Below are 13,126 nucleotides of genomic sequence, written 5' to 3'. Positions count from 1 at the left end.
TTCTCTCTTTCCCTGCAGCCGCCGCCATGGTGAGTGTTCTAGTAGAGCGAAGAGAGGGACCCGGCAATCCATCACCATCCGGGCCCGGGGGTCAGTGGCAGCCGGTGTGGGGGGATTTCTGAGGCCGGCCGTGGTGGGAGGTCTCTGTGCGCCGCCTAGATACCCCTGCTGGTGGGTAACGTACGGAGGTGCGCGGACCTGGGCCCCCCCTACTGTGCGGACCCTTGGCACTGTACGGCCCCCGTGGCTTCTACTGCCTTGCGGGGTAGTTGGGAGTTGTAGCCCCCACTCTTGTTGGGGTTTAGGAGGGTGCTTGCTGAAATTGTGGGCAGTGTTTTGTGGTGGAACGCCTGTGGTATTATTGGGCAGCTGGTACTTGTCGGCCCGGATGGACTACGTTGGGTGGTCTGACATCCCTTGCTGCGCTACTTCACCCCAGAGCGGCGCTGACAGTAATGCAGTCTACGAATATACTTTTGTTACGTCTCATCAGCGTTTTCAGGACCTCTGCTTGCAGTCAGTGAACAGAGGCATCAGCTCTGCAACCTGATTAACCCTGTAACTCCCAGCAGCTCCTCTTTCAGACCTGAGAAATGGAAGTAAGCGCCTGTTGTTGGGGACAGGTCCTCAGTTTGCAGGCATCGCTGTTGTCGGCAGTAAATGGCGTGGTACGCAGCGCCGCTTCTCCCCTTCAGGGTACCATCTGCCGAGGTCCTATAGATCAGCTTGGCACCGATGCCAACAGAAGGGTTTTTCAGTTTATTCAATTTAATGATCTTTACTTCATGACCAGTTAGGACGCTTTAAACGGAGCTCTCAGACTGGGACAGAAGCGCAGTGGGTCTGTTTGCTTTAAAGGGATATTGCCGAATTGTAAACTGTTCTATTGACCAATGGGGACCCGCTTATCCCACAGCCGCAGCAGGAAGCTCCTCACACTGACCGCAGCGGCCCGGGTGGTATGGCAGGAGCTGCTCCTCTTGAATCCATTGGGGGGAGTGCTGCAATGCTACCCCAGGTTACAGCAGTGTAGTCAGCACTCTATGCTTCCTGCGCTGATCAGTGTCAGCAGCATGAGAAGTCAGCTGATCGTGGGGATCCGGGCCGCCAGTGAAAGGAGAAAAAAAGTCGTGGAATCCTTTAACTCTTATGGTTGAGCTGTTAAAAATTGATCCTTATTGTGGATGTTGATCGGAGCCTCGGCTGCAGTCTGTGCGGGTTTACTGGCTTCGGGTCTTAATATTTCCATTCACGGACAGCAAGCACCGTCTTAGAAACGTGGACCTAAAACCAGCAGCTGAAATTCCGTAACAAACGGTTCGCATTGTCTCCTCTGCAGTCGCTGGTAATCCCGGAGAAGTTTCAGCACATTCTACGTGTCCTGAACACAAACATTGATGGGCGCAGGAAGATCGCCTTCGCCATCACCGCCATAAAAGTGAGTATTGGGCTTACATATTGTACTGTAGTGCCTCAGTGACTCCCACTATTTCCACGGCTGGGGGTGCTGGTTTCACCACCATTTTGTACAGCGATGACTAGTAATGCATTTTCTTCTCGCAGGGCGTTGGCCGTCGTTACGCTCACGTGGTTCTACGTAAGGCTGATATCGACCTCACAAAGCGTGCCGGAGAACTGACGGAGGATGAGGTGGGTGAACGGGCCTGGAGGGGCTCTGTGGATGTTGTGTACCTGTGATCTCACCTGTCCTCTCCTCTCAGGTGGAGCGCGTGGTGACCATCATGCAGAATCCTCGGCAGTACAAGATCCCAGACTGGTTCCTCAACAGGCAGAAAGACATCAAGGATGGGAAGTACAGCCAGGTGTGTGGTTGTGGCGCCCCCCGGTGGCCCATAGATATGTGATTGGTCTGTCGATTTAGATTCCCTACCCTGGTTTGATAAGTGGCTTAGTGACTTCTTATCTTTTAGCCTTAAAGGGGTTTTCCAGGACTAGACAATGGATGACCTATTCTTAGGATGGGTCATCCATAGCTGATCGAGAGCCCAGCATCTGGAGCTGCGGTTGGTGTACGGAGCTAGGAGCACACAGCTCCCTACGCCCCGTAGTGGTGAGGAATGGTACTGCAGGCAAAGTTCCCATTCAAAGCTACAGTCCTGGAAAACTGGTACCACTGAACACATCTCGCCCCGCGTAGCTGTATGGGGGGGGGGGGGGGGGGTCGGGGGGTCTCGTTCGGTCACCGGAAGGTGGGGATCTGAGTGTGAAGATGAGGGCTGCAGGGAGGGTTTACAGTCCCTTCTTGGGTGTTAGCGTTCACTCTGACTGTTCTGTCCCCACAGGTCCTGGCTAACGGCCTTGATAACAAACTCCGTGAAGATTTGGAGAGGCTTAAGAAGATCAAGGCGCACCGAGGCCTGCGTCACTTCTGGGGGTGAGTGATGGTCTGGGGTGGACATGTAGATCCCATCCGTCTTGTATTTCTGAAGTTCTCTATCCAGATTTTTAAGAGCTCAGTATTTGTTTTGGGTTGCTGTTTAACGGGGTGACTGTCGGGTGTTTTCCAGGGAAAATAGATGACCTGTTGGGATCAGTTAGTCGTGTGCCCGCTGTCAACACCACACATACATCGGGCCAGAGTGGAAGCTGTGTAGAGGCCGGTACTAGCAACTGCAGGCTGGGGCCTCACTGATTTCAGTGAGAGCTGTGCTTGCAATTACAAGCACTGACTACTAGATGGATCGCATCAGTTGGGATCCTGAGTAGCGGATCCTGTTCGATCAACAAGTGATGACCTAGTTTACCTGCCCCCCCCCCCCCCCCCTCCAGCACTAGTGACTATTAGCGAGGCTCAACTCATGTAGCTTCCGTCTACAGCTCTTGTGGGCGACTAACTGTATATAATGGCTCAGTGGACGGCTGATTGGCTCATTTCATGTAGACTGAGTCCAACTTCTTCTCCCACTTGGGGCTTAAAGCCCATTTAGACACAACTATTATCGCTCAAAAGATGTCACTCAAGCTACTTGAGCAATAATCGTTGTCATTTACAGCGCAAGATGAGCGATCACCTTGCGCTGCCAGCGGAGCAGGAAGACGAGCCGGGGTGTTCCCGCTCATCTTCTGCATCCAGCTCTTCCCCCGCAACTCTGAGCGCCCAGCTGTGTTGCAGCCAAGCCCTCAGGACGGAGGATGCAGAAGACAAGCAGGGTGTCCCAGCTTGTCTTCCGCATCGAGAGCCCAGCTGTTGTATAGCCGAGCGCTCCGTGTCAGGTATGAAGAACAGGGCTGGACCACTGTGTTCTTCATACCCAGCCTGTCATCAGGGAGCAGAATACAGCTGAAACAATAGTATCAGCTGTATCCCACTGTGAATCCCTGATGAGGCTCATCGTCATTTTTTAGCACGCTGAATGACAACTGAGTGACGGCATAACGAAAACTGCACAATGTGAGTGCAGTTAGACACAACGATTATCGCTCAAAAGATGGCTTTGAGCGATAATCGTTGTCTCTAAATGGGCCTTTATTCACACATGGATTTTGCACCATGCGCATAACCCACGCGAATATGAAATCCTCTCTTGCGTGCCCCCCCTCCCACCACCTTTTTTTTTTTTTTTTTTTTTTCCACGCAGTATGTTCTATTTAGGGGGTTTTCCTTGGAACAAGGCGCCCATTGTTTTCAATGGGACCATAAGACTTTGCATGGTATGTGATGTGCGCAAGTGTAATGTGTTGAATTTAAATCATTGGGAAATCTGTGGTTCTTTGAACCTGAGGATCAGAATTTCTCATTGGGGCTTTTTGCCTTCCTCTACATCAGTGTTTCCCACCTCCAGTCCTCAGGGACCCCCAACAGGTCATGTTTTCAGGATATCCTATAGAGGGAACCCCTGGCGTAATGTCTGCAGCACCGACAATAATTACCTCACTTGTGCAATACTGAGGAAATTCTGAAAACATGACCTGTTGGTGGTCCCTGAGGACGGGGTGGGAGACGCTGATGTAGATCATCATTGGGGGCTAATAGGCTGGGCTCCATGGACGGGGGAGGGGCTTCTCACCCTGACATACTATGTTAAATGATGCAGCCGTTTTTGAATTTAAAACAAATAAAAAGCATGTTGAGCGTGAGATTGCGGTTGTCCATGTGAATGTAGCTGAAGGTCCTCATGTCCACAGGCCGGTTGGATTCCGCATGTGGGAGCACGTACCTGTCGAACTTGTCGGGGTCTTTTTTTTTCTTTATCACGTTCAAAATGATCTTTATATAGCGCCAACATATTCCACAGTGCTTACAATATAGGGGAAATTACACAACGGTTACATCAAGTAATCAATTGATGGAAAAAGTAGAGGTGAGGGCCCTGCTCCAACGAGCTTACACACTACAAATAATGGGGTGATACAGAAGGTAGAGGCTGGAGATGTGCGCAGTATGGCAAGGTAGAGAGTGAGGGATGCTATACACAGACAATGGTCGGCCATATAGTGGTGGAATCAGGATGACTGCAGGTGCCGGTTGATCACACCTAGCTGGGATTGCAGCCAGTAGGACAGGGAGCATGTTATCAGGCGGAGTACTGAGGGGTTTGGTTTAGGAGATACAGTATGCCTCCCTGAAAAGGTGCTTTTTTTTTTTTTTTTTTTTTTTTTGAGCACGCCTCAAGTTTAGCGTGTCAGTGATTGCCCAGATATTTTTTGGTAGCGTGTTCCAGGGGACTGGTGCTGCTCTGGAGAAGTCTTGGAGGCAGAAATGCGAGGTTCGAATTAAACGGGCACTCCGTCTGATTGCATTAGCAGAGCGGAGGCTGCTGGGTGGTGAATTGAGATGAGGGAAGCAATGTAGGGTGGCGCAGTGCTGTGAATCGCTTTGTGGATGAGGGTAGTGAGTTTAAATTGTAGTCTGTATTTGACGGGCAGCCAGTGCAGTGACTGGTACAGGGCAGAGGCGTCCGAGTAGCAGCTGGACAGGAAGATGAGCCTGGCTGCTGCATTCAGGATGGATTGGAGGGGGTAGAGTTTGGTGCAGGGGAGGCCGATCAGCAACGAGTTGCAATAATCGAGCCGAGAGTGGATAAGGCAACAGTAAGCGTTTTTAGCATGTCCACTGTGAGAAAAGGGTGTATTCTAGCAATGTTCTTGAGGTGCAGCTGACGGGTTCGGGCGAGGGATTGGATGTAGGGGGTGAAGGAGAGATCTGAGTCGAATATGACCCCCTAAGGCAGCAGGCGTGAAGTCTGAGTTATGGTGGTGCCACACACTGAGATGGAGATGTGGGGATGAGGTTGGTTAGTAGAAGGCGGGAACACCAGTAGGTCAGTTTTTGAGAGGTTCAGTTTTAGGTAGAGAGAGGACATAGTGTTAGAGACAGCAGACGGTCGGTGGCATTCTGAAGGAATGTTGCTGTGATATCCCGGGAGGAGGTGTATAGCTGGGTATCAGCATAGAGATGGTACTGGAAACCAAATCTCCTGATGGTCTGTCCAATGGGGGCTGTGTAGATGAAGAGGAGGGTGCTGAGGACTGAGCTCTGGGGGACTCCAACAGCAAGGCGAAGAGGAGGGTAGGTAGAGCCAGCAAAACAGATACTAAAGAAGCGGTCAGATAGGTAGGAGGAGAACCCAGGAGAGGGCAGTGTTCTTTAGTCCATGTGGAGCAAAGCATACTGAGAAGTGTTTCGTCAACGGTGTCAAATGCTGCAGAGAGGTCCTGAAGGATGAGTAGGGAGTAGTCAGCCCTCGATTTGGCAGTCAGGAGGTCGTTTAATGCTCTATTCAAAGCGGTTTCTGTTGAGTGTAGGGGTGCGGAAGCCGGACTGTCGAGGGTCAAGAAGAGAATTTTCTGAGAGATGGCTTATAAGGCGAGAGTAAACCAGGCGTTCTAGTAGTTTAAGGATTAAGGGGAGGTTTGAGATGGGTTGATAGCTGGCAGCATCGGTGGAGTCAAGTCGGTTTCTTTTGCAGCAGGGAAATGATAGCGTGTTTGAATGAGGAGGGGGGAAGATGCCAGAGGTCAGTAAGATTGAATATAGTGGTGAGGTGGGAAATGACCACCAGGGAGAGGGAATGCAGGAGGTGTGGGGGAAGAGGGTCGCTAGTGCAGGTGGTGGGGCGAGCGAAGGAGAGTGGTCTGGAGACTTCTTTCTGTCATTGGTCTAAGTACAGAGAGTGAACAGGAGCTAGATGCAGTACTGACGAGACTAGGGTCACGGCTAGTCTGGGATTGGGAGGATATTTCCTGCCGGATGTCATCAATTTTCTTTTTGAAGTATGCAGCCAGCTCTTCAGCACTGAGATCTGTCACGGACTGCAGTTTTGGGCTGAGAAGGCAGTGGAAAGTCAGTCTTTTACTGTTATGGGATAGTGAGGAGATGAGAGGTTAAGTAGACTTGTTTGGTGTTTTGGAGGGCAAGGTTGTATGTTCTGAGCAAGAATTTAAAGTGGAGAAAATCTGCAGGCTTTTGAGACTTTCTCCACAGCCATTCAGCACGCCTACAGCACCGCCGGATGAATCGTGTTTGATGCGTGAACCAGTGTTGCCGCGGTCTATCGGATGGCTTGGGTCAAAACTTGAACTCCCACAGGGGCGGCACCCAGGGATGTCATTGGCTTTATGTACACTTAAGATTTTGCAATGATCTGAAACCGTCTGTTTTGGGGTAATTTTCGTTCAAGAATCACCGCAAAACGCATCGCACTCATGTTATGATTTGCATGTCTGTTTTATCTTTTTCTTGCGAGTGTTTTTAAAAACACGTACATCAATGCAATCATAAGTTACCACGAACGCATCGCACATGCATGAAAATCGCAGAATGAGCACTATGCGAGACAGACTTTCAGTGACACGCCTGGCATTTGCTGAGAAAGCCCCTTCAGTTAGACCGGGGGTCTGCAACTTAAAACTTTGCTGTAGCTGGAAACTCAAGCTAGAGGTCCGGACATGCTGGTAGTTGTAGTCCTGTAATGGGTGGCTAGCCTGTACATATTTGTCCACAGATTCCGATTTGTAAACCTGTCATCCATGTCTATTAGTGGCCACCCAATCCTCGCACCCTGCTGTCTTCACATGACTGGTCTGTAGGTGGCGGCTCCTTCCAGGTGCATCTTCTCATATTGCCTTACGATGAGGCCTCTGGACATGGTTGTGATGGAAGCCACTTGTGCTAGGATAATTATTTATTTAGCTCCTACATAGTCTGCAGCGCTTCCAAGACTGGGGGGAACAGATGCAAAACCCTAGTTGCATGTAGTAGTCAGCTGATGGACAGTAGGGGTGCAGGGGTTCCAACGGGCTGACATACTACAGATAGTGGGGTGATAGAGGGTAAAGGGGTGGAGAGGGGCACAGTACAGCAGGGTAGAAATGGGCAAGATATGGCGAGGTGGAGTGAGGGATGCTATACACATAAGCAATGGTCAGGCCATATAGTGGCTGAATCAGTATGACTGCAGGGCGCGGTTGATGGCAGCTGGCAGTGAGTGCAGTCAGTAGGTCAGGGAGCATGTTATCAGGGGGTACAGAGGGGTTTGGTTTGGGGGATATGGTATGCCTCCCTGAAGAGGTGTTTTTAGAGCACACCTAAAGCTTTGTTTTGGGGTTGCGCGTTCAAGTCTTGGAGGCAGGGATTAGATCTTCAAATTAATATAAGTGCGCGGTGCTGTGGGTGAGGGATACAATGTGGTGCGATGCAGTGCTGGGGAGGGTTTTATGGATGAGAGTGGTGATTGAATTGAATTCTGCATTTGATGGGCAGCCAGTGCAGTGACTGACACAGGGCAGAGGGGTACGAGTAGCGGCTGGACAGGAAGATGAGCCTGGCTGCTTCATTCAGGATGGGTTGGGATTACAGTATACTCGGGATCACTTCTGAGAAGCAGGCCTTGTGTCTGCAGTGGGATTTACTATTAGGCTGAGTTCACACTGGGCGGATTTGCCACGAAAATTCCGTTCGGAATTCTGCCGTGGCAAATCCGACTGCAGCTGCTAATCCTGGGATTAGCCAACCATGTGGTCCACATGGGACTGCGAATCCGCCGTGGCAGAGCCGTCGCTGCGGTGCGGATCTGCCGGCTGCAGCATGTTTGTGGTTTCTTTTTTTTCTTCCGCTGCGGCCGCGCTTCTCCCAGTGGAAATCTCGTGGTTTTTCGCTGCATCCAAACCGTGTGTGTGTTTGTTCGTGTTCCGTTTTTTATGTAGTATGAAATGGGGTAATGCAGCCTGATGGAAGAATCCGCTGTTCCAAGTAACTTCAGCATTAACCCCTTCTACTTTGGGGTTTAAGACACTGACTTTCAAAAGCTGTTGACACGGCCCTATGTGGGCTTGTTTTTTGTGTGACGAGCTGTGGGTTTTTTTTTCCCTTGTAGCCTTTTAGGGCACATGTTTTATCACATGCTTTGTTTTTCTCACCCCCTTCCTTTCATGGTGAACAGTTCAATTTATTGTACAAATCGTGAATCAAATGGTGATGCAAAACACTTCTTTTTGTTTAAGGGCTAATGCCCACAGATGGATTTCTGCCGTGTGAAACACGGCTGAAATCTGCGGCAATATGTTGCAGCTATTGGGTTCTATTGAACCTAATAGCTCAATGTTCACGCTTTGGAATTCCTCAGCGGGGAAGAAACCACGTCCTGCTCTAAATGCCGCGAAAAACACGTGGCCTGCTTCCATTGTAGTCAATGGAAGGCAACCATCACGCTATACTTCTGCCGTGAGCGCAGCAGAAGTATTGCAAGATTACACATCCCTGCTGGCCGTGTCATCTCTGTACTTCGCCGGCACGACAGGTGGGATGCGTACGGCAGATCTGGCAGGTGAGGATGGGGTCTCTTCGGGGCACCATGATGGACTCTGCTGCGATATTCCGCTGGCGCAGATCGTTATGGCCGTGGGCATAAGGCTTTTTTTTTTTTTTTTTTGGAGGATGCTTGAACTATAAGCCCTACTCTACAAATAAGCCTTAGTTGGTTAATAAAAAAAAGTCTAAGTAGTGCCCAGACAGCTATACATGGAAAAAAAGCTCACAGCTCCACTCCCAGGGCAGTGACCAGGCTAAGTATTGCAGGTGAAGTTCCCATTGAAGGGAGTGGCCTGCAATACCAACCATCACCACTGCGGTGAGAACAGAGCTGTCTGCTTCCTCATTGCATTAGCTCATCAGCCTGGACCATGCTGATTACTGGGGGGGATTTGGTGATTAAAAACCCTGCTGATCTACTCTTGATGACAACTGGACAAGCCCTATTATCGAGGGCTGAGCTGCACACGAGGATGTAGCTGAGGGTTTTTTTGTTTGTTTCCCCCACCCCCACCCCCTTTTTTTTTTTTTTTTTTTTTAAATGTTCCTCAGTAACATGACTTCTCTCCTTCCAGTCTGCGTGTGAGAGGACAGCACACGAAGACCACCGGCCGCCGTGGACGTACAGTTGGTGTATCCAAGAAGAAGTAACCGGTCTGCCTGTTTGTTAATAAAGTTCTGTATAAAACAAACATCTGACTTTTGTCATTATCAGTCCTGCTTGTATCATCTTGAGGGTCTAAAGACTTGTCTGTGAATTCTGGGGTTGTCTTCCAGTGCACAATGGGATGTTAAATGGAGCTGGTCCGGTCACCGGCGTCTGCAGGCTACCTATTTCAGGTACTTGGGACGCTCTGAGGCAAATCAGTGTTGGCTTGTGGTCTTGGGGGTCCATGGGACGTTTGGGTTGACCCTCCGAAAAGACAGTGTAAATCCATACTAATAAAAGTAAGCCTTCATGTTTTTTCTTGCTTACACTTTGACCCCATTGCTGTAACTTAGTATATTGATATCATTAGATGACACACATGCTCACCGCTGGCGTAAAATCATCACATGTGAGTTTGATACTTTCAGGTAACTTTCAGTTACCGTGTTAAGTCTATGGGGGCCACTGCTGTGCTTCAGGCATGCACTGGAATGAGTGAAGCCTTAAACTGCACTGTACACTGCCCAACCACCAGGTTGCCCATATAATGCCTACAGTAATGGATGGGGCACACATCTGGGATCCGCTGCTGGCCTCCACAAGAGAATTCCACATCTGGCTGCGTGAGTCTGGCGTTATTCAGATAGCTACCTGTAATATGCAATTTACAAGGGGCCCCGGGAACACACTCCTTCCTCCAGTTTCACGAGTAGCTTGTTGAGCGCCACTTTACACCCCATCCCTGCTGCTGAGGTCAAGAAATACCAATACCCAAAAAAAGCATGGGAGGAGAGGATATGTGGCTTTATTACCCCCATGTACCCATCCCAACCAGCCCCCCGTAATTACCGGTTTTCAGACATACCAAACGGTTTACATTATTACTTATAGCTAAGATTTAGGGAATGCCAAAAGATGTCAAGGAGGAAAATTAATTTTTCCAAAAAAAGACTCTGCAACAAGTACATCTTGGACGAATAGCAGGAACCAGAAAAGAGACTACCAGTCTCAAAAGAAATCGAGAACTGTCTGGCATTTGCACCTGGTTGCCATGCAGATAGCCAAGATGGCTAAGAAAACCCTGCTGCCTTTTGACGATGCATCTCAACTCTCAGATCCTATTGACAAGAAGGTCAACGGACTGATGAAAAAGACATGGAAAGCGACTTCCTTCACTACTGAAGCCAAATTGTGGCGACATCAGTAGCCAAATCTATGGTCCTGTGGCTGAACCAGAGAGAGGCATCAAAAGAACAGGATCCCAGGGAAGAGTTAGACAGCTAGGCTTCCATTCCCCCCCCCCCCCCCCCCCCCTTTTCTTGATCAAAAAACCAAACGGCTCTATCAGAACCATTTTTAATCTTGAAGCCTGAGGTTTCCCTTCCAAATAGGCGATGTGGTTTATCACTACCAATTTATGGCTACCGTTTGGTATCTCTACTGCCCCTAGAATTTTCAAGAAAGTAGTGATAGAAATGATAGCCTACTTTAGGAGAAATTAAATCCTTATCTGGTTCATTTCCTGCTAGTATCAGTCAGCAGAGACCGTACGCGCAGACTTGGCCGTAGTCCTGTCCACTTTGGATGACTTGGGCTGGATAGTAAACTGACTAAAGTCAGACCTGATCCTGGGTACGCAGAAGACATATCTGGGGGTACTCCTAGATTCCCACACCTATGAATCACGTCTCCTCCCGGCCAAGAGTAAGGACCTTATCCAATCGGTTTCATTCCTATGTCAAGCCATGACAGTATCCATCAGAGATGCAATGAAACTTCTGGGCCTATTAACAGCCTGTACACAAATAGTCCCATGGGCACAAGCCCATACCTGAAAGCTACGACTGTTTATCCTTGCCCAGTGGGACAAACGGCAGATCTCCCTAGATAAGGTGAGCCTGTCCGGTCAAGGTAAACAGTCCCTGTGCTGGTGGACTTCCTAGAGAAACCTTAGTAAAGGTACCCCTTGGTTACAAGAACCCTCTATATCCATCACGACGGATGCAAGCAAGAGGGGGCGGGGAGCACAAGTAGCTGACCTGACTTTTCAGGGAACCTGGGACTCTTGAATAGCGGAATGCTCATCCAACTATGGGAAGCTAAGGGCAATATGGGAGACCCTCTGTGTGGCAGAACCCCATCACAAAGAAAGGCATGTCAAAATCCTGACTGATAACATGACAGCCTTATTGTTTGTCTGTCACCAGGGGAGAACACGACACCCGCACCTCCAACAGTTGGCGGCAAGGATACTACGCTGGGCAGAATCCACGGTGCTCTCCCTCTCAGCAGTCCATCTGAAGGGAGCTACAAATGTCATTGCAGATTTCCTCAGCAGGCAAACTGTCCTCCCATGAGAATTGTGTCTGAACCAACGAGCCTTCGATCTCCTAACACGCCAGTGGGGGCAACCACAAATCAACCTATTTGCCACAAAGGCAAATACAAAATGCCGGGACTTTTATTCCCTCAATCCAAGGAACAATCCATGCAGGGTAGACGCCCTGTCTCAGAACTGGAACATAGACCTGACATATGCATTCCCTCCCTTCCCACTGATCCTTCATATCCTCAAAAAGATTCAGGTCAGCCAAGCAGCGGTAATCCTAGTCGCCCCCATGTGGGACAAGAGACCTTTGTATTCCCTATTGAAGACCCAGGCAATCCAGGGTCCACTTAAGCTACCAGTCAAGCAAGATCTCCTATTCCAGGCTCCACTAACTTACTCGTGAGTCGAAAGACTGAAGTTAGCAGCCTGGATGCTGAAGGCATAATACTTTGGGGGAAAGGGCTCTCAGAAAAAGTAATTACTACTTTGAATAAAAGCCGCAAACCTGTAACCACAGCTATTTACAATCAAGTGTGGAAGAAATTCTCTGAGTACTGCAACTTAAATCCGAGTGAGGTCCTGAGTATAGATATACCTATAATTCTGGAATTTCTGCAGGCCGGCCTAGAAAAGGGTCTAAGACCAAGGACTCTTGGAGTACAGGTAGCAGCATTAGGATCCTGTTTGGATTATCCTATGGCAGAGCATTGCTGGGTCCGCAGGTTCCTCAAAGGGGCTGACGGACTCTGGACTTTTATTAGGGAAACCTTTCCTACATGGGACCTAAATTTGGTCCTAATAAACTATTAAGCCACCTTTTGAACCCCTCCCCCCAACTCCCCATAACGTTGCTCAAACTTAAAGGGGTTGTCTCACGCCGAAACGTTTTTTTTTTTTATTCAATAGGCTCCCCGTTCGGCGCGAGACAAACCCAATGGATGGGTTAAAAAAAAAAAAAGTTTATTACTTACCTGAATCCCCGCGCTTCGGCGACTTCTTTCTTCCTTTACCAAGATGGCCGCTGGGATCTTCACCCACGATGCACCGCGGGTCTTCTCCCATGGTGCACCGTGGGCTCTGTGTGGTCCATTGCCGATTCCAGCCTCCTGATTGGCTGGAATCGGCACACGTGACGGGGCGGAGCTACGAGGACCAGCTCTCCGGCACGAGCGGCCCCATTCACCAGGGAGAAGACCGGACTGCGCAAGCGCGTCTAAAAATTCAGAAGACAGCGAATTTAGACGGATCCATGGCGACGGAGACGCTAGCAACGGAGCAGGTAAGTGAATAACTTCTGTATGGCTCATAATTAATGCACGATGTACATTACAAAGTGCATTAATATGGCCATACAGAAGTGCTGAACCCCACTTGATTT

The 13,126-nt window shown here is 49.4% G+C and overlaps 1 protein-coding gene across 1 annotated transcript; it reads left to right on the top strand.

The window, feature by feature from the left end:
* The first annotated feature begins 3 nt into the window (after positions 1-3).
* Positions 4-9,462, top strand: RPS18 (ribosomal protein S18). The gene is made up of 6 exons (XM_066581316.1): positions 4-29; positions 1,340-1,438; positions 1,564-1,650; positions 1,722-1,823; positions 2,304-2,395; positions 9,346-9,462. The coding sequence occupies exons 1-6, from the start codon at positions 27-29 to the stop codon at positions 9,419-9,421; spliced, it is 459 nt and encodes a 152-aa protein (XP_066437413.1). The 5' UTR covers positions 4-26; the 3' UTR covers positions 9,422-9,462.
* The last annotated feature ends 3,664 nt before the right edge of the window (positions 9,463-13,126 follow it).

Source organism: Eleutherodactylus coqui, chromosome 10 (genome assembly GCF_035609145.1).
Source record: "Eleutherodactylus coqui strain aEleCoq1 chromosome 10, aEleCoq1.hap1, whole genome shotgun sequence".
Taxonomy (NCBI): domain Eukaryota; kingdom Metazoa; phylum Chordata; class Amphibia; order Anura; family Eleutherodactylidae; genus Eleutherodactylus; species Eleutherodactylus coqui.
The sequence above is the reverse complement of the archived record's forward strand: the minus strand, read 5'-3'. Positions and strand labels throughout refer to the sequence as shown.